This window comes from Myotis myotis, unplaced genomic scaffold (assembly GCF_014108235.1).
Source record: "Myotis myotis isolate mMyoMyo1 unplaced genomic scaffold, mMyoMyo1.p scaffold_m19_p_4, whole genome shotgun sequence".
Lineage (NCBI taxonomy): Eukaryota > Metazoa > Chordata > Mammalia > Chiroptera > Vespertilionidae > Myotis > Myotis myotis.
This window is the reverse complement of record NW_023416346.1, coordinates 82,523,538-82,548,051: the sequence shown is the minus strand read 5'-3', so window position 1 is coordinate 82,548,051 and position 24,514 is coordinate 82,523,538. Positions and strand designations below refer to the sequence as shown.

At 40.5% G+C, this 24,514-nt stretch overlaps 1 protein-coding gene across 1 annotated transcript in view; it reads right to left on the bottom strand.

The window, feature by feature from the left end:
- TEX11 (testis expressed 11) overlaps positions 1-24,514 on the bottom strand; it is a 467,244-nt gene that overhangs the window by 429,737 nt on the left and 12,993 nt on the right. Inside the window, exon 2 of the mRNA XM_036304176.1 lies at positions 17,534-17,689. Coding sequence (XP_036160069.1) covers positions 17,534-17,689 — 156 coding nt within the window. The remainder of the gene's footprint in view (positions 1-17,533; positions 17,690-24,514) is intronic.

The window sequence follows — 24,514 nt, the reverse complement described above, 5'->3', positions numbered from 1 at the left end:
AGGGGCAACCCAAGCCGCCTGCTTGCTCCAGCTCCATGGCCACTGCCATCTTGGTTGGGTTAATTTGCATACTCGCTCCTGATTGGCTGGTGGGCATCGCAGAGTGACACCAATTTACATGTTTCTCTTTTATTAGTGTAGATGTTTTGAAATGGTTTAGGTTTTCATTTTTCTTAGGGGAAATACCTAGGAGTGGATTTGCTAAAATGTAAAGTGCCTTTGTAGCCAGGTTTCAACAGATTGTCTAGAGCAGCAGGTGCCAACTGATGATCTGAAAGGCTGGCGACTGCTAGAGTATTTCCTTCCTGGAGGACAGGTTTTGAAAGGCCCAAATTCTTAACTTAAGAAACAATAGCAATTGGGCTTGGGGGTTTCCTAGAACTATCCCTCCTAATTCAGAAAAAAGTTTCTGGCCATGGTCAGGTAGGTCAGATGGTTAGAGCATTATAGCGATGCACTAAGGTTGTGGGTTTGATCGCCATTCAGGGCACGTATAGGAAGCTACGAATAAATGCATAAATAAGTGGAACAACAAATCAACATTTCTTTCCCTCTCACCCTCCCTCTCCCTCTCCTTCTTCATTCCTTTACTTTCTCAAATCAACAAAAAAGAAACAACAACAACAAAACCTGGCCAGATAGCTCAGTTGTTTAGAGCATCATCCCAATACTCCAACATGTGGGTTCAATTCCTGGTCAGGGCACATACAAGAAGCAACCAGTGAATGCACCAATAAGTGGAACAGCAGATTGATGTTTCTCTCTCTCTCCCTTCTCCTTTCTTTAAAATCAATAAATAAAAAATTTAAAAAATGAAACACTTCACACTTAATCAGTAAATCAATAAATAACAAAAATAAAGACATTGACTTCAGTACATAATTTTGAGGTCATAACTTTGAATAATTTTTCTTTCTTAGTTAAATTTATTGGGGTGATGTTAATAACATATATAAGTTTTAAGTGTACAATTCTATAATTATTTTAAATATGGATTTCTGGGAGAGACAAAATGGCGGCACAATGAGCAGATGTATCCCAAGCCTTGTCCTGGAGCAGATAGAAGGAGTAACTAAATAGAATAACATCCCCCTTAAATTGGTGAAGTAGACACAGCTGGTGAGATAATTCGCAGCTGGGAAGGGCAGAGGACACCTGAAGAACAGTAAAATCAAGGATCTGGGCTGGAGAGAAGTGTGAGACCTCCAAGCCCAGAGGGTCGGAAGAAAGCCGCACGGCACCGAGGCTGCATCCCTTGGGACAGGTGTAGCATCTGACTGTGCAAAGGAGGTCCGCAGGGCTGCTGGTGGCAGGGGATTCTAGATCTATGCCCACAGCCATGAGAGGCTGAGCCTGGAAGGGGCAGCCTGAACAACTGCCCAAGCCGCACTGGGCTCACAGTGGCACAGCTCTTTCTCCTCTTTTTGGTCTTTGATTTTATTCAATATACACAGTTCATAGGACCTTTCAGATACAAACACTCACTCATGGCTGAAGTGCAGGTGGAAGTGTGGGCTTGTGGAGTCTGGGGAGAGGCTGGGGAGAAGAGTGGGTCGGGAAGAGGTGGCCAGAAGACTGACACTGGGACATACCTGACACAACAGACCTAAGCAGCCATTTTCTCCTGAAAAGAGAGCCCCTCCCTTCAGTCTCCAAGCAACCAATACAGCCACACCCAGACTACACACTGAGTGTTACAAAGGATACAAAATTCATCTGAATAATAGTCCCTGAAAGCCCTCAAAGACTGAGCTGAAGAGAGGCCATTCAGTCCCAACAACCTCCCCAACTATAGCCCTGTCAGAAACAGCTACTTGAGAGATTAAGATTGAAAGTGGGCAGAAAGGCTAAGTGGGAAGATTGGTCCCGCCAGCTTACAATCAAGGCTGTGGAGATAGTCACAAACAGAGGAGCTGTGGACCGCTTGGAACTTCAACAATCTAACAGGAAACTGAGAAGTGGCAGACAGTACATAAGAGTGGGATGTTAAACCAGCCCCCATGGGGCATTAAAACTCAGCGGAAAACGAATGACACTTCACTTTTTCATTTTTATTTTATATTTTATTTTATTTTATTTTTTATTTTTTTTGACTTGTTTATTTTTATTTCTTTTCAAAATATTTTTTCATTCTATTTTTATATCCTATTTTTTAAATCAATTTTTCTAATTTTTTTCTTCTTTCTCTTTCTCTTTCTTCTCATCCACTCATCCTTTCTACTTCCTCTATGTCAAACTGAGGTCCTCCCCATATTCATCCCATTCCTTAACCTAACTTTCTGTATGTAAGCTCGGCCTCTACAGATTCTGCCCCCACCCTCTTTTCTGGGTGTTTGGTGTTTGCATTTTTCGGTTTATCCGTTTGTTCTGTGGTGTTTTCTCACCATATATATTTTTTTTTCTTTTTCTTCTTTTTCTTTTCTCTCTTACCATTTTTTCTCTCCTTGATATCATTTGTACCCTCTTTTCTTTTGTGCACTGATGGTGGGAATGCAGACTGGTGCAGCCACTGTGGAAGACAGTATGGAGTTCCTCAAAAAGTTAAAAATGGAACTCCCACTTAACCCAGTAATCCTACTTCTAGGACTATACCCCAAGAAATCAGAAACACCTATCAGAAAGGATATATGCACCCCTATGTTCATAGCAGCACAATTTACAACAGCTAAGATTTGGAAACAAGTGCCCATCAGCAGATGAGTGGATTAGAAAACTGTGGTACATCTACACAATGGAATACTACGCTGCTATACAAAAGAAGGAAGTTTTACCATTTGCAACAGCACAGATGGAACTGGAGAACATGATGCTAAGCAAATAAGCCAGTCAGAGAAAGATAAATATCACATGATCTCACTCATATGTGGGATATAATGATCAACATAATTCGATGAACAAAAATAGATCCAGACACAAATGGCAGGGGAGGTGTGGGGGATAGAGATCAACCAAAGGACTTGTATGCATACATATTAGCATAACCAATGGACACAGACACTAGAGGGTGGGGGTTTCCCCAGGGTGGGAATGGTTGGAGGGGGCCAATAGGGGGAAAAGGAGACATATATAAAACTTAGTAAAAAAAAAAAAAAGTTATTGTTGATTTTTCTTGTTTTTTGATGTAGGCCTGTACTGCTATGAACTTCCCTATTAGTGCTGCATTTGCTTTGTCCCAGAGATTTGGGGTTGTTGTCTGTCCATTATAATTTGTTTCCAGCAAGTATTTTACTTCTTGATCTGGTTGGTAACCCATTCATTGTTTAATAACATGCCATTTCTCTCCAAGTGTTTGAATGTTTTAGGGTGTTTATACTGTATTTGGTTTCTAATTTCATTCCACTGTGTCCTGAGAAGATGCTTGATATGATTTCAATCTTCTTGAACTTGTAGAGATTTGTTTTGTGTTCTAACATGTCTATCTTTCTGCATGATCCATGTGCACTTGAAAAGAATGTATATTCTGCAGTTTTGGGTGAAGTGCTCTATGAATGTCTATTCAATCCATCTGATCCAGTGTGTCCTTTAGAGTCACTGTATCCTTGTTAAGTTTTTCTCTGGAAGATCTATCCAGTGAAGTCAGGTGGTATTAAAGCCTGATATTAAAGTCCTATAGAAGTTTTTTTAAAATATATTTTGGTGCTTCTATATTGGGAGCATATACAGTGGGGCCTTGACTTACAAGTTTAATTCGTTCCGTGACGGAGCTCGTAACTCAAATTACTCGTATGTCAAATCATAAAGTGAATGAGTGAGACACGTGATGCTGGGCTGATGTTGTGGCGTTCACTGTGACGTTTGCTTTTCCAACTAGCGGTGGGTTATCTGAAGCTGGCTTGTAACCCGAATTTAAGCTCGCAACTCAAAGCAAAAAATCAGCCGAGAGACGGCTCGTATCTCGAAAAACTCGTTAGTCGGGACACTCGTAAGTCAAGGACCCACTGTATGTTTACCAGGGTTACAGCCTCTTGTTGGATCAATCCCTTTAGTATTATGTAGTGACCTGTTGTCTCTTGTGATGCCCTCCATTTTGAAACTTTTTTGTTGGATATGAGTATTGCTACTCCAGCTTTTTTTTCTTTTCCATTTACATGGAAATAATTTTCCATCCCTAAACTCTCATCCTGTGTGTGTCTTTTGTTCTGAGGTGGGTCTCTTGTAGACTTCATATAGTTGGGTCATATTTTTGTATCCATTCAGTTACCCAATGCCTTTTGGTTGGAGCATTTAACCCATTTACATTTAAGATTATTATTATTATTTTTTAGCATTTTAAGATTTAGTGGTAACACAGGTGATCACAATTTATTCTACATATATTTTATCCTTTTACATTTAATCCTTAATAGTCACACTTTAAAAATTACAGAAAATATTCATGTGGCTCTATGTATAGCTAGAGTGATACATTACTATGTTATCATTTTACTTTCAAATAACAACAGAAGAAAGTACACAGATGATCCATTTTCCTTTTTTTAGGCTCCATCAAAGATTATTATTGATAGGTACTCATTTATTGCCATTTTAATTCTGTATGACTAGATTTCTCTTTCTTCTTCTCATTAGAGCAGTACCTTCAGCATTTCTTGTAATGTTGGCTTGGCGCTGATGTACTCCTCTAGCCTTTTTTTTTGGTCTGGGAAGGTCTTAATTTGACAGTCTATTTTGAATGATACCCTTGCTTAATATAGTAATCTTGGTTTCAGATCCTTGCTTTCCATTACCTTGATTACTTCATGCCATTTCCTTCTAGCCTGTAGGGTTTCTGATGCGACATCAGGTGTCAGCATTATTGGCGCTCCTTCATAGGTAAGTTTGCTTTTCTCTTGCTACTTTTAAGATTCTCTGTTTGTCTTTAATTTTTGGTATTTTAATTATGATGTATCTGGGCATGGCCTTGCTTGAGGTTCTCTGTGTCTGCTGGATTTACTAGGTTAGGGAAGCTTTCTGCCACTACTTCTTCAAACACGTTCTCTATCCCTTTCTCCTTTTCCACCTCTTCTGGCACACCTGCTATTTGAATATTGTTACATTTCATGTTGTCCCACAGCTTCCTTAAGCTGTTGTATTGTTTTTAATTGCTGTTTTGTTGTTGTTCTCTGTGTGATTTATTTCAACTGTCTTCAAATTCACTGATTCAATCCTCAGCTTCCCCTAATCTGCTGTGTATTCCTTCCAATGTGTTATTTGTGCTGTCATTCTTTATGTTAATACTAGAGGCCTGTTGCACGAAGACTCATGCAATAGGCCTTCTTTCCCCTGGCTGCCAGCACTAGTTTTCCTCTGGCACCTGGGACCCAGAACTTCACTCTGGCCACAGCCTTCCATCTTCACTCTGGACAGTCTTCGCTGCAGCTGGAGCCTTCAGTCTTTGCTCCTCGCTCCGGCTGGAGTCTTCAGTCTCTGGCCAGAGCTGCTCCTGTAGCTCCTTCTGCCCCCACCCTCTCCATCAAAGCTTGATCACTGCTTTGCCTGCAGACCTCACTGATGGGCTCCTGGGTCCCAGGGGGCCACCTTGCCTGCGGCCCAGCTTTATGATCACGATCACAATCACAGGCGGCAGGCAAGGCGGCTCCTGGGTCCCAGGGGGCTGCCTTGCCTGCGGCCTGGCTTTCCGCGGCTCCTGGGGTCACACACAGGGGCCTGGATGGTGGCTCTCAGTGTCCCACCCTGCCTGCAGTATGCAAATTAGCCGCCATCTTTGTTGGCAGTTAATTTGCATATCACGCTGATCAGCTAATGGTGATGGTAGTGAAGGTACAGTTAATTACCATGTTTGTTAGATAGGATGGTTAGTGTATCTTTTCTCATGCTGTTAAGCATCTTTACCACAAGTATTCTGAATTCTGTATCAGATGAATTTCTTATCTCCATTTAATTTATCTGTTCTGGAGAATTCTCTTGTTCTTTCATTTAGGGGTTATTTCGTTGTCTCCTCATTTTGGCTGTCTGGGTTTCTGACTATGTATTAGACAGATCTGCTACGCCTCTCAATCTCTAGTGCAGGACAGTGTCAAACTCTGCTTCTGACTAATAAGATCAGGCAAAGACTCCAGAGACCACCTCTGCCTGCAGACTGGTTCGATTCAGTCTTGAGTGGCCCTCAGGCAATCATCCACAGGTGTGATGAGAGTATTTCCAACAGGATGGAACAATTGCTTCTGCCAGGAGGCTAACTGATATTTTCAGTCTCTTAATGAGCCTCAAGTACTCTGCACCCTGGAGCAAGGTGTTTTCCAATAGGGTGTATCAACTGTCTTCCCCCAGGCAAAGTCACCTGTATACCAAATACCTGTGTGAGAAAGATGACCTCCGCAGCATGAGGGAATGATTAAGCACAGTAAGCTGGGATGTCTGCCTTCTGAACTCTAACCACAGAGCCCCCAATCCTGGCTTCTGATCACATAGCTCCAGTTCACTCTGCCCTCCCATGCCAGAGCACAAGGTGGGTGACTCCAACGGGAATTCTGTGTTGGCCCTTTAAGAGGGTGGCTGAATTTCCAGCCTTCTTTCCCTGGCAGACAGCAACCCTTCAGCTTTTCACAGCCAGTATTTATGTGAGTAACCTTGTCAGTTCTGGTGCTCTCTGGTCAGCCCACCCTGGGAATTAGACTGCAGAGTTCTCACTGCCAACCCCCACAGTTGAGATGTCTCTCCACAACTTCAGTTGCTATCTGTGGGAGCACACCAGCCATTTTGTGCCTCCACTCCTCTTACCAGACTCTATGACAGTGATGGCGAAACTTTTGAGCTCAGCGTGTCACCATTTTGAAAAACCCTAACTTAACTCTGGTGCCGTGTCACATATAGAAATTTTTTTATATTTGCAACCATAGTAAAACAAAGACTTATATTTTTGATATTTATTTTATATATTTAAATGCCATTTAACAAAGAAAAATCAACCAAAAAAATGAGTTCACGTGTCACCTCTGACACGCATGTCATAGGTTCGCCATCACTGCTCTATGAGCTCTCCACTTTCAGTCCTGTTATCAGGGTTTTCTCCAATGAATCTTCTGTTGATTATTCAGGAAGTTTTATGTATTATAATTGTACTTCTAGTTTTCTCCAGGGAGTATGTCAGTACAGCATCCACTTACTCTGCTGCCACTTTTCATCTCTCCATTGTTTTTAAAATGTGATATTAAGCTTGAAAATGCAAAAATACATTTCTATGTGTTGTTTTCAATTTAAATTCGTTATTGTTTAAAAAATGTTTCCTTTTTCCCACACTGACCTCTCCCTGGCTGCACCCGAGCTCCAACACATGCTCGCACCACCCTACTGTCTGTGTCCACTGGTTACACTTCTATGCATGCATACAAGTCCTTTGGTTGATCTGTTACCCGTCCCCCTTTATCACCTTGCCTGCCTTTCCTCTGAGGATTCATGGTCTGTTCAATGCTTCTATATTTCTGGATCTATTTTTATTCATCAGTTTATGTTGTTCACTATATTCCACAAATGAGTGAGATCATGTGATATTTATCTTTCTCTGACTGGCTTATTTCACTTAGGATAATGCTCTCTAGTTCCACCCATGCTGTTGCAAATATTAAGAGTTCATATTTTTTATAGCAGCATAGTACTCCATTCTGTAGATATACCAGGGCTTTTTAATCCGTTCCTCTGCTGATGGGCACTTAGACTGTTTCCAAATCATAGCTATTGTAAATTGTGCTGTCATGAATATAGGGGTGCATATATTCTTTCTGATTGGTGTTTCTGACTTCTTGGTATATATTCCTAGAAGTGGGATCACTGGGTCAAATGGGAGTTCCATTTTTAATTTTTCGAGGAAACTCCATACTGTTTTCCACAGTGGCTGCACCAGTCTACGTTACCACCAGCAGTGCAGGAGGGTTCCTTTCTCTCCACATCCTTGACAGCACTTATCATTTGTTGATTTGCTGATGACAGACATTCTGACAGGTTTGAGTTGGTACCTCATTGTCATTTTGATTTGCATCTCTTGGATGATTAGTGACTTTGATCATTTTTTGTATGTTTGTTTCCTGTATGTGTACTTTCAAAAACTGTCTATTTAAGACGTTCCTTTGCCCATTTTTTTACTGGATTGTTTACCTTCCCTTTGTTAAGTTGAATGAGTTCCCTATAAATTTTGGAGATTAAACCCTTATCTGAGATAACACTGGCAAATATGTTCTGCCATGCAGTGGGCTCACTTGTTTTGTTGATGGTTTCTTTTGCTGTGCATAAACTTTTTATTTTGATGTAGTCCATTTGTTTTCTTTCTCCTTAGTTTCCAATGTCCTAGGATCATGGTGAGTAAACTGCAGCTCGCAAGTCACATGCGGCTCTTTGGCCCCTTGAGTGTGGCTCTTCCTAAGCCTTAGGAGTACCCTAATTAAGTTAATAACAATGTACCTACCTATATAGTTTAAGTTTAAAAAATTTGGCTCTCAAAAGAAATTTTAATCATTGTACTGTTGATATTTGGCTCTGTTAACTAATGAGTTTGCCGACTGTCCTAGGAGATTTATCAGTAAAGATATTAGTACAACAAATGTCTATTGCTGCCTGTGGACTCTTCTAATATTTGTATGGTTTCCCATCTTATGTTTAAGTCTTTTATCCATTTTGAGTTTTGGGGGGGTTTATTTCCATGGTTTAAATTGGTGGTCTAGCTTCATTTTTTTGCATGAATCTGTCCAATTTTCCCAAAACCATTTATTGAAGAGACTGTCTCAACTACATTGTATGCTCTTTCCTCCTCTGTCAAATATTAAGCATAATGGCTTGGTAAATTTTCTGGGGTCTATATTTTGTTCCATTGATCTATATGCCTATTCCTGAGCCAATATCAGCCAGTTTTTAGAATGGTGGCTTTGTAATATAGCTTGATATCTGCTATTGTGATCCCTCTAACTTTGTTCTTCTTTCTCAGGATTGCTGTGGCTATTGCAGGGTCTTTTTTTATTCCATATAAATTTTGAAGAAGTTGTTCTAGGTCTGTGAAATATGTCATTGGAATTTTAATGGGGATTGCATTGAATCTATAGATTCCTTTGGGTAGTATGGAAATTTTAAGGATATTGATTCTACCAATCCATGAACACAGTATATTCTTCCACTTCTTGATATCTTCCTCTATCTCTTTCTTCAATGTCATATAGTTTTCCGAATACAGGTCTTTTACCTCCAGTTAAGTTTATTCCTAGGTTTCTTAATTTTTTTATTGCAATGGTAAATGGCATTGTTTGTTCAATTTCTCTTTCTGTGAGTTCATTATTGGTGTATAAAAATACCACAGACTTCTGTGTGTTAATTTTGTCTCCTGCTACATTGCAGAATTCATTTATAAAATCTAAAAGTTTAATACCTTTTATTTCTTATTGTCTGATCAATATAGCTAGAACTTCCAGTACTATGTCAAACAGGAGTGGTGAAAGTGGGCATCCATGTTTGTTCCTGCTCTTAGGGGAAATGGTTTTAGTATTTGCCCATTGAGTATGATGTTGGTATACATTCATCATATAAGGCTTTTTTTATGTTAAGGTATAGTCACTTTATTCCCACTTTGCTGAGAGTTTTTATTAAAAATGGGTGTTGGATTTTGTCAAATGTTTTTTCTGCATCAATTGATATGATCATTTTGGTTTTTTAAATTTGTTTACATGATGTATCATATTTATTGATTTATTATGAATATTGTACCAGCCTTGCATCACCGGAATAAATCCCACTTGGTCATGTTGCATGATGATTTTAATGCATTGCTGGATGCAATTTGCTAATATTTTGTTGAGGATTTTAGAAACTATGTTCATTAGGGATATTGACCTGTAATTCTCTTTCTTTGTAACATCTTTATCTTGTTTGGGAATGAGGGTAATGCTGGCTTCAGAGAAAGAACTTGGCAGTGTTCCTCCTTCTTGAATTTTTGGGAATAGCCTGAAGAGGACTGGAGTTAGTTCTTTGAAAGTTTGGTAAAACTCCCCTGTGAAGCCATCTGGACAAGTGGTTTTGTTTGCTGGAAGTTTTTAGATTACTGCTTCAGTTTCATCAGTAGTTATTGGTTTATTTAAATTTGCTGATTATTCTTAAGTTTTGGAACATTATATTTTTCTTGGGATATGTCCATTTCATCTAGGTTGTCTAGTTTGTTGGAGTAGACTTGTTTGTGGTAGTTTTTTTTTTACAATCCTTTGTATGTCTGTGGAGTTGGTTGTTACACCTCTTTCATTTCAGATTTTGTTTATTTGGGTCTTCTCTTGGTGCTTATTGGTGAGCCTATCAAGAGATTCATCAATCTTGTTATCCTTTCAAAGGAGAAATTCTTGGTTATATTGATCTTTTGTACTTTCTTTGTCTCTATGTCATTTATTTCTATTCTGATGGCTATTTCTTTCCTTCTACTTAATCTGGGCTTTTTTGTTGCTCTCTTTCTAGTTCTTTACATTGTAGGGTTAGGTAACTTAATATCAGTTTTAATTGTTTTGTTTTTTTTTAAGGTAGGCCTGTAGTGCTATGAACTTCCCACACAGGAATGCTTTCATTGTGTCCCATAGATTTTGGATTGTTGTTTTTTCATTTTCATATTTTTCCAGAATGTCTTTTATTTCCTCTTTGATCTCTATGGTAATACATTCATTGTTTAATAGCATGCTAACTAGCCTCCATGTTTTTGATTTTTTCGTTTTTATTGTATTTGATTTCTACTTTTATGCCAGTGTGATCTGAGAAGATGACTGATATGATTTCAAACTTTTTGAATTTATAGAGACTTAGCCTGTGCCCTAATATGTGGTCTATCTTTGGAAAGGTCCCATGTGCACTTGAGAAGAATGTATATTCCTTAGCTTTGGGGTGAAATGTTCTGAAGATGTCAATTAATTTCATCTGATCTAGTGTATTATTTAGGATTGCTGTTTCTTTGAGTTTTTTGTCTACAGGATTTAACCAGTGATGTCAATGGGGTATTAACATCCCCTACTATGATTGCATTGTTGTCAATTTCTCCATTGATATCTTCCAGAAGTCTTCTTATATATTTGGGTGCTCCTCTACTGGGTGCATATATGCATACGAGTTATATCCTCTTATTGAACTGATCCCTTTAGTGTTGTGAAGTGGCCTTCCTTATCTCTTGCTACGACCTTCACTTTCAAGTCTATTTTGTCAAATATAAGTATGCTACCCCAGCTTTTTATTCATTTCAATTTGCCTGAAAAAATTGTTTCCATCTCTTCACTTTCAGTCTGTGTGAGTCCTTTGTTCTAATGGGGTCTCTTGTAGACAGCATATATATGGGTCATCTATTCTTATCCATTCAGCTCCCCTATGTCTTTTATTTTGAGCATTTAATCCATTTTTGTTTAAGGTTATTATTGATAGGTACTTGTCTGTTGCCATTTTTATTCTTTATGCCTGTGTTCCTTCTATTTTTATTTGTTCTTTTTACAGCAATCTCTTTAGAATTTCTTGTATTGCTATCTTGGTGTGTGATGCTCCCTATTTCACCTTCAATTTTGAATGATAGTCTTGCTGGGTATAATACTCTTGGATTCAATGCCTTGCTTTGCTTCACTTTGTATACTTCATTCCATTTCCTCTGGCCTGATGTGTTTCTGTTGAGAAATCAGTTAATAGTCTAATGGGAAATCCTTTGTAAGTAACTTTCTGTACCTTTCTGGCAGCCTTTAAAATTCTTACTTTGTCATTGATATTTGCTAATTTAATTACAATGTGTCCTTGTGTTGGTCTTTTGGGGTTCAACTTGTTTGGGACTCTGTGTGCTTCTTGTACTTGTACGACATTTTTATTCCCAGTCAGGGAAGTTTTCTGTCATTATTTCTCTAAACAGGTTTTCTATTACCTCCTCAGCTTCCTCTCCTTCTGGCACCTTTATTATGCAGATGTTGTTTCATTTCATGTTGTCCCAAAGCTCCCTTAGACTCTTGCCTGCTTTTAAGGTTATTTTTCCAGTTGCTGCTTTGCTTGGGTGTTTTTCTACCCTGTCTTATAACTCACTGAATCAGTCCTCAGCTTCCAGTATGCTGTTGAAACCTTCCATTGTGTTCTTTATTGCAGCTCTGTCAGTCTTCATTTCCTCTTGATTCTTACACATGGTGAATTTCTCCTCCAGATATTTGAGCAGCCTTATAACCATTACACCGAATTCTTTCTCTGACAAATTGCTTGCCTCCATTTCATTTCTTTCCTTTCCTGCTGATTCCTCATTTTCTTTCATTTGGAGGTTGTTTCTTTGTCTCCCCATTTTTACTGTTCCTTGTGATTTTTTCTGTGTATTAGATCAAACTGCTATTCCACCCAGATTTTTTGAATTGTTCTTATGTAGTAGATGTTTTGTAGAACTCAGTGGTGCAGTCTCTCAAGTCTTCTGAGCTGGTATTCTAGGAAGGCCCCCTACTTGAGATATTTGGATTCTCTTGATGTAGTTGGGTCTTGAATGTTATTGTCCCATTCATGAATGGAGTCTCCTCTCAGGGTGTCTGGTTATGTGGTTCACTCTCTAGCATGTTGTGCACACCATTATGGGGGTGATGACTGAATAGCACAAAATACAACAGGGTAAGTCATGACAGAAAAGAAACAGGACACAAATGTACCCAAGACACCTATAACCCCAATAAAAGTGACCACCAGAGAAAAAAAAGAATTAGGAGAGAAAAAAGAGAGCAAAAATGATAGTGAGAAAGGAAAAAAGGAAAGAAAATAATATGAGGAGGAAACACCACAAAACAAAGAAATAAATCAAAATCACAAACAAACAAAAAACACCCAGAATAAACGGGAGCAGAATCTGTAGAGGCAGAGCTCAAATACAGAAAACAAGGTTAAGGAATTGGATGAATATGAGAAGGACCATGGTTTAGTATAGAGGAGGTAGGAAGAGAATGAGTGGTTAAGAATACAAAAGTGAAAAAAGAAAGTAAAAATAAAAACTATTTATTTATTTATTTATTTACTTACTTACTTATTTATTTATTTAAAAGGAGTATAGAGGAGATAGCAAATAGGCCTGAATTTAGGAAGTGAAACTAATTGAAAAATTAGGAGAATAAAAGAGTAAGAGAGGAGAGGAAAAAGAATTGACCAGAAAAGAAAAAGAGAAGGGAAAATGGTGTAGGAGCAGGGAAGAGGAAATTAGATATAAGAATAAGCCAACAGAGACAATAATAATAGTAACACATCAATAAAGCAGATAAAGAAGATCAATTTTTAAGAAGGGGTAAAAAGAAAGGAAAGAGAAAAACTAAAGTGGGGACAGGAGAAGAAAAAACAGGATGAAAAAGGGAGAGGCATGGAAGAGAAAGGTGAAAAAATAAGATAAAATAATAAAAACTAAAAATAGAATAAAAAACTAATACTTAAAAATTTTTTATTTAAAAAAATAAAGAAGTGAAGCGTCATTCACTTCAGCTGAATTTTAATGCCCCATGGGGACTGGTTTAGAACCCCACTCTTCTGTCTACCAATTCTGGGATGCCTGTTAGGTAGTTAGGTCCTGACCACTGTCAGGCACTGTCTTTGGTGTTTTGCACCATGTTGAAGCTCCAAGTAATCTACAACTCCTGTGTTTATGTGTCTCCATAGGCTTTGGCTGCAAGCAGGTGGGACCAATTTGCCCGCTTTGCCTGTCTGACAGATACCAATCTTAATCATTCAAGTGTCTGTTTTTGACAGGGCTTTAGGTGGGGAGGTGTGCTGTTTCACTTTCCGGGAATCAGATAGATGTTTTTTTCCCTGACCCAGAGCTACTCCTCTGTGAGTGGCCCAAAATATTACTCTGGCCTTGGTTGGTCAGAGATCCTTATATGGAGACCAGTGGGGTTGGCTGACAACATGGAGTTTTTATCAGTCTGGTTCTCATAATAGTGGGGTAGACCAGTCCCTCTTCCAACCCAGTCACTGAGAGCTCTTTGGGGCTATTCAGAGTCTTTGTTTCCTTTGTATTGCTCAAAATGCAGGCAGGGTGTCCTACGCTGTATGACCTGACTTGAGGCTACTGGGAGGGGCTAGCTCTTCAGGAATAAATGGCCACTTGGGTTTGGAAGGTTACAAATGTCCCAATGCAGGATTCCTGGTCATGTCTCTTTGCCCTTCTTTCCTCCACAGCCTCTCCTCAGGCTCCACAAATCTATGCCTCTAAACTGCACCACAGCCTCAGATGAGTGTTTGCAATGGAAATGTCCTATGCTTTGGGTTTAGCAAATAAAAGCAAAGACAAAACAAAGGCAAAACAACCACAAAACTGTGTATTTCTCTCCCCCTGCCCCAGCACCGCACTGTTTGGGCCACTTTTCAGGCTGCCTTTCAGGGCACAGCCTTTTGCGGCTGTGGTCTTAGGTCTAGATTCCATGGCTGCCAGCAGCACTGTGGCGTTTCCTTTTCACAGTTGGATGTTAAGCCTGTCACCAAGGGACACAACTTTGGTGCAATGCAGTATCCTCCTCACACTCTCAGGCCAGTGGTTGTGTGCCCCTCTCCAACCAGATACCCATTTCTACCATTCTCCAGGCATCTTCTGCCCTTCCTTGTTGTGAATTGTCTTCTTAGCTGTGTCTAATTTGTTAATTCCTGGTTGATGTTCTCCAATTTAGTTGCTTTTCCAGCCTGGCCCAGGGACAAGGTGCATGACATGTCTGCCTATTCAGCTGCCATTTTTCTTCCCACCAGATTTCTATGTATTTAGCAATGATTAATCATTTTTACTTATGCATTAAATTAAATCATCATAAAACTTATCAAACAGGAAGCAAGATGGCGGCATAGGTAAATGCCTGTACTCACCTCCTCCCACAACCACATCAAAATTACAACTAAAATACCGAACAACCATCATTTAGAACTGCCTAAAGCTAGCTGAATGAAAGTACTACAACTAGAGAAGTAAAAAAGACAGCACATTGAGACTGGTAGGAGGGGTGGAGGCATGGACCCGGCAGGAACTGCACCAATGTGTGCCGTCTTTTTTAACCAGGATAGAGATTGTCTCTGCAGAGGCCACTGTGAGGAGCAAGGGGACTCAGCCTCACACCAGACCCTCAGCCAAGTTTTCCAGAGCTGGGAAGAGAAGTCCCCATAACTACAAGCTGTAAAAACCAGTGGGGGTTGGGGCTTAGTGACATGGAGGCTGCTGGAGACCCAGGTGTTCCTTTCAAAGGGGCAGCACACAAACTGAACTTACAAGGTCCCACTTCCTCTATGCTCCAGCACCCAGACACATATGAGGAGGAACTGGATTGTCTGGCATCAGGGCATGGAGGTGCTCGCAGAGGTCATAGTTCCTGTGCTGGGACCTCCCTGGTTGCAGGGCTGACTGGCAACCATATCTGTTTGCTACCCCCTGGTGAATCTTTGTGACCCCGCCCATCCAATTTGCAGCCCCACCCAACCGGTTTGCAGTGGCTTTTGCATATGAATAGCCTATCCTTGCTCAGGCTTCAGTTAGCTAAAATCTCTCAAACAAACTTCAGCTGGGGCAGCATGCCCCAGACCTATCAATAAAAGGCCCAATACCCAGCTCTATCACCAGCCTGCCTTGCTTCACAGCTGGGCCTTGGCTGGGCACCTCCAAGCCCAATACAAATAGCTCCTACAGGGTGACCCCAGGCAGTGGCTGACTTTGCACCACCCTGGAGGCCCTAGAGCCAGTGCACCTGGTGGACAGCTTCAGATCATAGCAAATTACAACTCTAAACATCCACAAGCAACACACTCAAGACACAGACTCAATGAGGACCAAAGCCCACTGAAGCACATCCTGCTCCACAGGGGTGTTTCCTACACAGCAGCTCTCCCACTAGAGCTACAGCTGGTCCTCATAGCCAACTGGCCTGGAGGTCAATTCCTCCCTGTGATGCCAACAACAATCAAGGCTCAACTATAAGACTGTGTACACAGCCCACACAGGGATGCAAATAGAATGCCCAGCTTGTGTGACTGGGGAGGCTAAGCCACTGGGCCCTATGGGACACCTACTACAAAAGGCCACTCTACCAATTCCAGGAAACATAGCAGCTATACCTAATACAAAGAAACAAACACAAGGAAACAGCCAAAATGGGAAGAAAAAGAAACATGTCACAAATGAAAGAAATGGAAGCAAACAAACTTTCAGATACAGAGTTCAAAACCATGGTTATAAGGTTACGCAAGGATCTTCATGAGACTTTCAAGGATATTAGTGAGAAAGTCAAGAACATGAAAAAGGCCCTAGCCAGTTTGGCTCAGTGGATCTCAGTGGATAGAGCGTTCGCCTGCGGACTAAAGGGTCCCAGGTTTGATTCTGGCTGGGGGCACATACCCGGGTTGTGGGCGCGGTCCCCCCAGTAGGGGATATGCAGGAGGCAGCCAATTGGTGATTCTCTCTCATCATTGATGTTTCTATCTCTCTAGCTCTCTCCCTTCCTCTCTGAAATCAATAAAAATATATATATTTTTTAAAAACATGAAAAAGGACCAGTCAGAAATTAAGCATATAATAACTGAAATAAAAACTAATTTACAGGGATTCAACAGTAGAGTAGAGGAGTCCAACAATCAAATCAACGATTTGGACTATGAGGAAGCAAAAACAAACAAACAAACAAACAAAAAACACACAATTAGAATGGCAAGAAGAAAAAAGAATAAAAAAATCTGAAGACAGTGTAAGGAGCCTCTGACACAACTTCAACAAGTGTACCAACATTTGCATTATGGGGGTGCCAGAAGGAGATGAGAGAGAGCAAGAAATTGAAATCCTATTTAAAGAAATAATGACAGAAAACTTCCTCTACCTGGTGAAAGAAATAGATTTGAAGTTCAGGATGCATGGAGAGTCCCAAACAAGAGGAACCCAAAGAGGCCCACACCAAGACATGTCATAATTAGAATGCCAAGGGCTAAAGACAAAGAGAGAATCTTAAAAGGAGCAAGAGAAAAGCAGTTAGTTACTTACCTACAAGGGAGCACCCATATGACTATCAGCTAATTTCTCAAAAGAAACTTTGCAGGCCAGAAGGGAATGGCAAGAAATATTCAAAGTGATGAATAGCAAGGACCTACAACCAAGAATACTCTACCCAGCAAAGCTCTTATTTAGAACTGACGGTCAGATAAAGAGCTTCACAAACAAGAAAAAGCAAAAGGAATTCATCACCACCGAACCAGTATTACATGAAATGTTGAAGGCATTCTTTAAGAAGAGATAAAAAATATGAACAATAAAATGGCAACAAATACATATCTGTCAACAATTGAATCTAAAAATCAAAATAAACAAACAAGAAATCTAATGAACAAAATAAACCGGTGAATAAAATAGAATCAGAGGCTTGGAAGCATGGAACAGACTGATGAATCTCACAGGGAAGAGGGGAGGGGGAATGGGGAGAGATTAACCAAAGATCTTATCAATGGACACAAACAGTAGGGCGGTGAAGGCCTGGGGTGGGGTGGGAACTGGGTAGAGTGGGACAATGAGGGTATAAAAGGGGACATCTGTAATACTCTCAACAATAAATATTTTTTAATTTATCAAAATTATTTTTATACCAACCTGAGCATCCTGTATTTCAGCCATAGATTCCCTGTTGATATTTTCTATGTCCATGAACAGTCTATCAATTGCCTCATGCATGGCAGGTGAACTATCTTTTACAATCAGGTTTTCAATAATTTCTGAAATAACAATGGATGACAAGAGTGCTGTGAACTATCACCATTGGGTAAAAGTAGCAAATCATTTTGAAATCAGGCCCTAGATAGTCTGTCAAATGAATATAACATGAAAAAATTTTGGATGACCTTTAGAGTAAAACCAAACTTTAGAAAAAGTTCTTTTAAGCTAAAAGTGGAGTACAATTTTCAAATGAAACTTATATTCCCCAGGAATCATTTGTTTATAACAATTATTACTCTCATTCTCAAAAGTAAAATGCTTCACAAATAGTAATGTTATTACAGGTCATCTTAAAACTACAAAATAGAAATTAATAATGTCTTCAAAACTAGAAAATGTAGACATTCTGAAGGAACACTTAGATATGTGCCCTGCAAAATTAAAATACTTACCTGGTATTAATATTTTCAAGCATTAGACAGACATAGCTAACTTACCCTGTCTCTGAAGTCTTGACCTTACTGTGTGAGAAAAAAATGACTTGCTCTGACAAACAAAACAGACCCAGAGGCATGGAAGCATGCAATAATCTGACGATTCTCAGAGGACAGGGGAGGGATGGAAGATATCAACCAAAAAACTTATTTGCACATAACCATAACCCATGGACACAGACAATAGTGGGGTAAAGACCTAGAGAGGGGACAGAAGTGAGGAAGAGGGGGGTCAATAGGATAAAAGGGGGACATCTGTAATACTTTCAACAATAAAGATAAATAAATAAAAATGACATGTGCAATTAGTGACAACATTAGCCAGTTACTGAATCTGTACAAATGATGTCATCATTTTTTACACAGTCTGAGCTCCAGACTCCATTGAGCTAAATCTAACTAGGACATGGAATTCCATAAACCCAAGATTGACACAGAATCATAACTGATGCCTTCTATACTATCAAAATTGAGGTTTTTCCAAACTCATGTAACAGAGGTCTTTATATCTAGACTTGAGGCCCGGTGCACAAAAATTTGTGCACTCGGGGGGGATGGGGGTTCCCTCAGCCTGGCCTGTGCCCTCTCGCAGTCTGGGACCCCTCGAGAGATAACGACCTGCTGGCTTAGGCCTGCTCCCGGGTGGCAGAGGGCAGGCCCAATCCCTAGGTGCAGCCCCTGGTCAGGCTCAGAGCAGGGCCAATTGGGGAGTAGGGGCACCGCCCCCTGTCATGCACAGAGCGGGGCGGATCAGGGGGTTGGGGCGCCACACCCTGTCATACACAGAGCCACAGGGCGATAAGAGGTTGGGGAGCTCCCCCGTATCAGGCACAGAGCAGGGCTGATCAGGAGGTTGGGGCGCCTTCCCCTGTCACGAACAGAGCAGGGCAGATAGGGAGGTTGTGGCCCCACCCCCATCACACACAGAGCCGCAGGGCGATCAGGGGGTTTGGGCGCTGCCCCCTGTCATGCTGATCCCGGTGCCAGGAGGCCTCTCGGCTCCGCTGATCCTGGTGCTGGGAGGCATATTACCCTTTTACTATATAGGATAGAGGCCTGGTGCATGGGTGGGTCTGGCTGGTTTGCCCTGAAGGGTGTCCTGGATCAGGGTGGGGGTCCCCACTGGGGTGCCTGGCCAGCCTGGGTGAGGGGATGATGGCTGTTTGCAGCTGGTCACACACCATTCAGGGTGGGGGTCCCCACTGGGGTGCTTGGCCAGCCTGGGTGAGGGGATGATGGCTTTATGCAGCTGGTCACACACCCTTCAGGGTTGGGGTCCCCACTGGGGTGCCTGGCCAGCCTGGGTGAGGGGATGATGGCTGTTTGCAGCTGGTCACACACCCTTCAGGGTAGGAGTCCCCACTGGGGTGCCTGGCCAGTCTGGGTGAGGGGCTGAGGGCTGTTTTCAGGCTGGCGGGTGACGGAAGCTCCCAACCGCTCCTTTTTTTCTTTTTTTTTTCTTTTTAATTCTAGGCCAGCTTTAGCTCTGAGGCTCCAGCTCTTAGGCCTCCGCTGCTGAAAGTAGGTATTCAAAACAATGTATAACTCCAGCTCTGACTCCAGCTCTGAGATCCCAGATCGCTGAAAGCTGGTTTCTGGGGGGGTTTTTTTAGCGTCTATATTTGTTAAAATGTTTCAAACTGCAGGCTCAGAGGCCTGCAAGGCCGGCGGGGAATGTTGGTTTCCTCCGTCACTGAAGCAAGCAAGCCTCATGTTAGTTTCAAGCTGCCTGGCTGCCGGCTGCCATCTTGGCTGACAGTTAATTTGCATATCTCCCTGATCAGCCAATGGGAAGGGTAGCGGTCGTACGCCAATTACCATGTTTCTCTTTTATTAGATTAGATGTCTGTAATTTTTGAAATATTTCTGAGCATCAACTAGCAAAATGTTAATATTCATAAAAATACTATAAGAGTACCTTCTGAAAAATAATTTAAGCTGCATCCTGCTATTTAACCTACTATAATTAACAATAAACCTGCTAAATGAAAAATTTTCAGTTAAACATCAAAAACTAGATTTCGCAAAGCAAATAATGTTCAAATATACTTAAATCTTTTTTTACAGCTCATGGACTCTTTAGTACCCAATGCATGAGCAGTGGTATTAGGAAAAATATAAAAATTATGTTGTACACAAAGGGTGATAAGATATATACTAAAAGAATAATCTCTAGCTTCTTTACTCCTATAAATTCATGAGACATATTAAGTATATTGATTCTTCTAAGATTAGGTAAATATTAGGCTGAAAGACATATATATTACAGCCCTTGCTTAAACTACAAGTTGGGGCCCAGCTAATGTGGTTCTGTGGATTGCGCATCATCCCATGCACCAACAGGTCGCTGGTACAATTCCCAGTCAGGTCATATGCCTGGATTGTGGGCTAGATCCCCAGTAGGGGGTATGCAAGAGGCAGCCAATTGATGTTTATCATCAATGTTGCTCTCTCCCTCTCCCTTTCTCTCTAAAAAAAATCAATAAAAATATATTTTTTAAAAAAACAAGGTGAGGCAAAAAGTAGTTTTACAGTTGTTCATATAGCAAATAATACAATAATTAATAATAATACAGGAATAAACTGTGTTTCATGTACTCACAGCTGTAAACCTACAATATGCACATGACATATTACAAAATTATATACTTGAAACTTATATAATGTACTAACCAATGTCACCCCAATAAATTTAATTTGGTAATTTAATGCGGACTGAAGAGTCCTGGGTTTGATTCTGCTCAAGGGCATGTACCTCAGTTACAGGCTCAATCCTGGCCCCCGTTGGGGTGTATGCGGGAGGCAACCAATCGATGTGTCTCTCACATTGATGTTTCTTTCTGTCTCTGTCTCTCCCTTCCACTCTCTCTAAAATCAATGGAAAAATATCCTCGGATGAGGATTAACAAAAAAAAAAAAGAAAGAAAAGAAAAAAAAGAAAGAAAGAAATGTGACCTGGCCTTGGTTGAGCATCGAGCCATGTGCCAAGAGGTCCCAGTTTCAATCCCGGTCAGTGCACATCCTGGGATTTCAAAATTGATCTCCAGCAGGGGGTGTGCAGGAGGCAGTTGATCAATGTTGATGTCAATGTTTTTATCTCCCTCTCCTTTTCCCTCTAAAATCAATTTAAAAATATCTTTAAAAAAGAAATGTGCTAAATATTTACAATAGAATATTTTTCAGCCATAAAAAAAGAATGAAATCTTGCCACTTGTGACAACATAATGGACCTTGAGGGCATTATGCTAACTGAAATGAGCCAAAAAAAGACAAATACCATATGATATCACTTATATGTGAAATCTTAAAACAAGCAAACAAACAACAAGCTCATAGATACAGAGAACAGACTGATTTTAACCAGGGGTCAGGGTTAGGTGGTAGAGAAAACGGGTGAATGGAGTCAAAGATACAAACTTCCAGGTATAAAATAAGTAACTAATGGGGATGTAATGTACAAAATGGCAACTTTAGTTAATAATACTCTACTGCAGCCCAGCCAGTGTGGCTCAGTGGTTGAGCATCAACCCTTACACAAAGAGGTCACCAATTCAATTCCCAGTCAGGGCACATACCTGGGTTGCAGGCTCAATCTCCAATGGGGGCATGCAGGAGGCAGCCAATGAATGTTGGTGTTTCTCTCTCATTGATATTTCTATCTCTCTCTCCCTCTCCCTTCTTCTCTCTCTAAAATAAATAAAAACATATTTTAAAAAAATAATACTCTACTACATATGTTAAAGTTGCTAAGAGAGCAAACCTTAAAAGTTCTCATCACAAGAAAACAAACTTTTGTAACTATGTATGGTAATGGGTGTTAACTACTATGGTGATGACTTACTGTGGTGATCATTCACAATATATCTATAATAATCTATAATAATAAAAGCATAATATGCTAATTAGACTGGACGTCCTTCCAGGCGACCTTCCGGACGAAGCCGGGGCTGCAAGGGAAGCCTGGGTCCTGAGTGCCTGCCAGCAGCCAGAGGGAAGCCCAGCCTACTCTTGCAAGAATTTCGTGCATTGGGCCTCTAGTACAAATATAAAATCACTAGACGCCTGGTGCACAAATTCGTACACCAGTGTGGTCCCTCGGCCTGGCCTGCGGGACCAGGCCAAAACCAGCTCTCTGACATCCCCCGAGGGCTCCTGGATTGTGAGAGGGCACAGGCCAAGCCAAGGGACCCCACCGGTGCACAATCGGAGCTGGGGAGGGATACAGGAGGTTGGCCAGCTGGGGAAGGATCATGGGAGGGCTCCAGGGCATGTCCGGCCCAACTCACTCAGTTCCAATTGGCCAGACCCCAGCAGCAAGATAACCTACAAGTTGGAGCATCTGCCCCCTGGTGGTCAGTGCACATCATAGCAACTGGTCGACCATCTGCCTCCTGGTGGTCAGTGCACATCATAGCGAGCAGTTGGACAGCCTTAGCATATCATTAGCATATTACACCTTGATTGGTTGAACGGACAACCAGATGACCGGACACTTAGCATATTAGGCTTTTATTATATAGAATTATGATGTACAGTTAAAACTAATTTGATGTTCATGTCAATTATACCTCAATTTTAAAAATTAGGAAAGCTTTAAAAATGATGTTTCTAAAAACCCAATTATTTAAAAACAGATATCTTGAAAAGTTTTTGAAAAGAAAAAACTACATAGAAATTTTTTTCACTTGCTTTTAAAAAATTCCAAAAATATTTTAGTAGAATACCAATTATAACTTCTGGTCACATACTATATGAGACTGTGAAGACATTAATTTTAATTTGTACATGTTCTCTTAGTGTTTAATATAATTCATTCTTTGTCAAAATAATTCTGGTCCTTTCAAAACATATTTTCAATGTTATTCACTTGAGCAATTTGACTGATACTAGCTGAAACAATGACAGCACTGCAGATGTTTAGGGTAAAATGCAGTCAGCAAAGCTCAGTAACTAGTAGAGATCACATAGCTGAATGGTTGAGTTACATTATGGAGACTTCCTCCTAGCAGAAGCTCAGTTAGGAGCTCCTATAAATATAGCCTATTCCTGAGATCTGAAAACAACATGCTATATTAAAGTTATATCAAGCAAGGCTATACATTTTGAAAGAAATTATTAACATGTTAAGCGTCAACCCTGTTTTGTCTTCCTTTCCGTTTCAGTCACTGGTGACTGACATGGTGCTTAACGTGTTAAATTATCTTCCTGGTTACTGAAATAAACTATGAAATAAATAAACTACTGAAATAAATAAACATTTATTTCAGTCAATATAATTTAAATGAGATTCATCCTAGTTAACACTAGTAATGGGGAGTCACACTATTGAGAGAGCTGTGTTAATCAATACCAATTAATTCTGATTAGGTAGACAGCATTGTAGGAACAGTATAATAGAAAATAAACATTTTCCGCCGAAACCGGTTTGGCTCAGTGGATAGAGCGTCGGCCTGCGGACTGAGGGGTCCCGGGTTCGATTCCGGTCAAGGGCATGTACCTGGGTTGCGGGCGCATCCCCAGTGGGAGATGTGCAGGAGGCAGCTGATCGATGTTTCTCTCCCATCGATGTTTCTAACTCTATCTCTCTCCCTTCCTCTCTGTAAAAAATCAATAAAATATATATTAAAAAAAAAAAGAAAATAAACATTTTCCCTGTCCTTGAGAAAGGGAGCTTCTGCTAGAACATGGAAAAAATATCTATCAATATAGTCTTGCCAAGTCTCTCCCTGTGACCTCCATCAACTCAACCATTCAAAAGCCAAAGCAGTTCAAAAACCTATAAGGGTCTATTCATGAGTTTGCTCCCAGTCACAATGATTATCTGCAACTTCCTCAATGAGGAAAAAAAACTAAAAATGACAATAAAATTAACTTTTGCATTGTGCTTTATACTCTCAAAGCTTTTCATATGCATCCTCATTTAATTATCAATCTACTCTGTAAGGGAGATATTTATATTTTATAATATGTGGGATCTTAGATTTAACAAAGTACAGTAACTTCTCAAAGGTGACACAAAGAAAGTAGCAACTAGGACTGGAACTCAGGCTTTCTAATTTGAAATCCTATACTATTTCAGGAAGAGCCTGGGATAAGTGACATGCCAGGACTCTGAGACAACTGTAAAACAGCAAGAAGAGAAGAAATGAGCCACCACCATTCAGAGTGCTACACTATAATTCTAATTGTGAGCTAAGAAAAACTATTCCAGCAGAGGCTGGTTTGAATGAGGACAGCCAAAATATCCAAAAGTTCAAAAGGGCATGGCAAACAGGTTTAGTCACAGACTAAAATCACGTTGTAAATCATACTTTCTATCGATGACCAGAGAAATAATAATTTATCTTTTACAACATTCAGGAGGTTCCAAGTGACGAGCTGGTATGGTATAAGAAAATCTAAGCAGCGAGTGATCATGCAGACG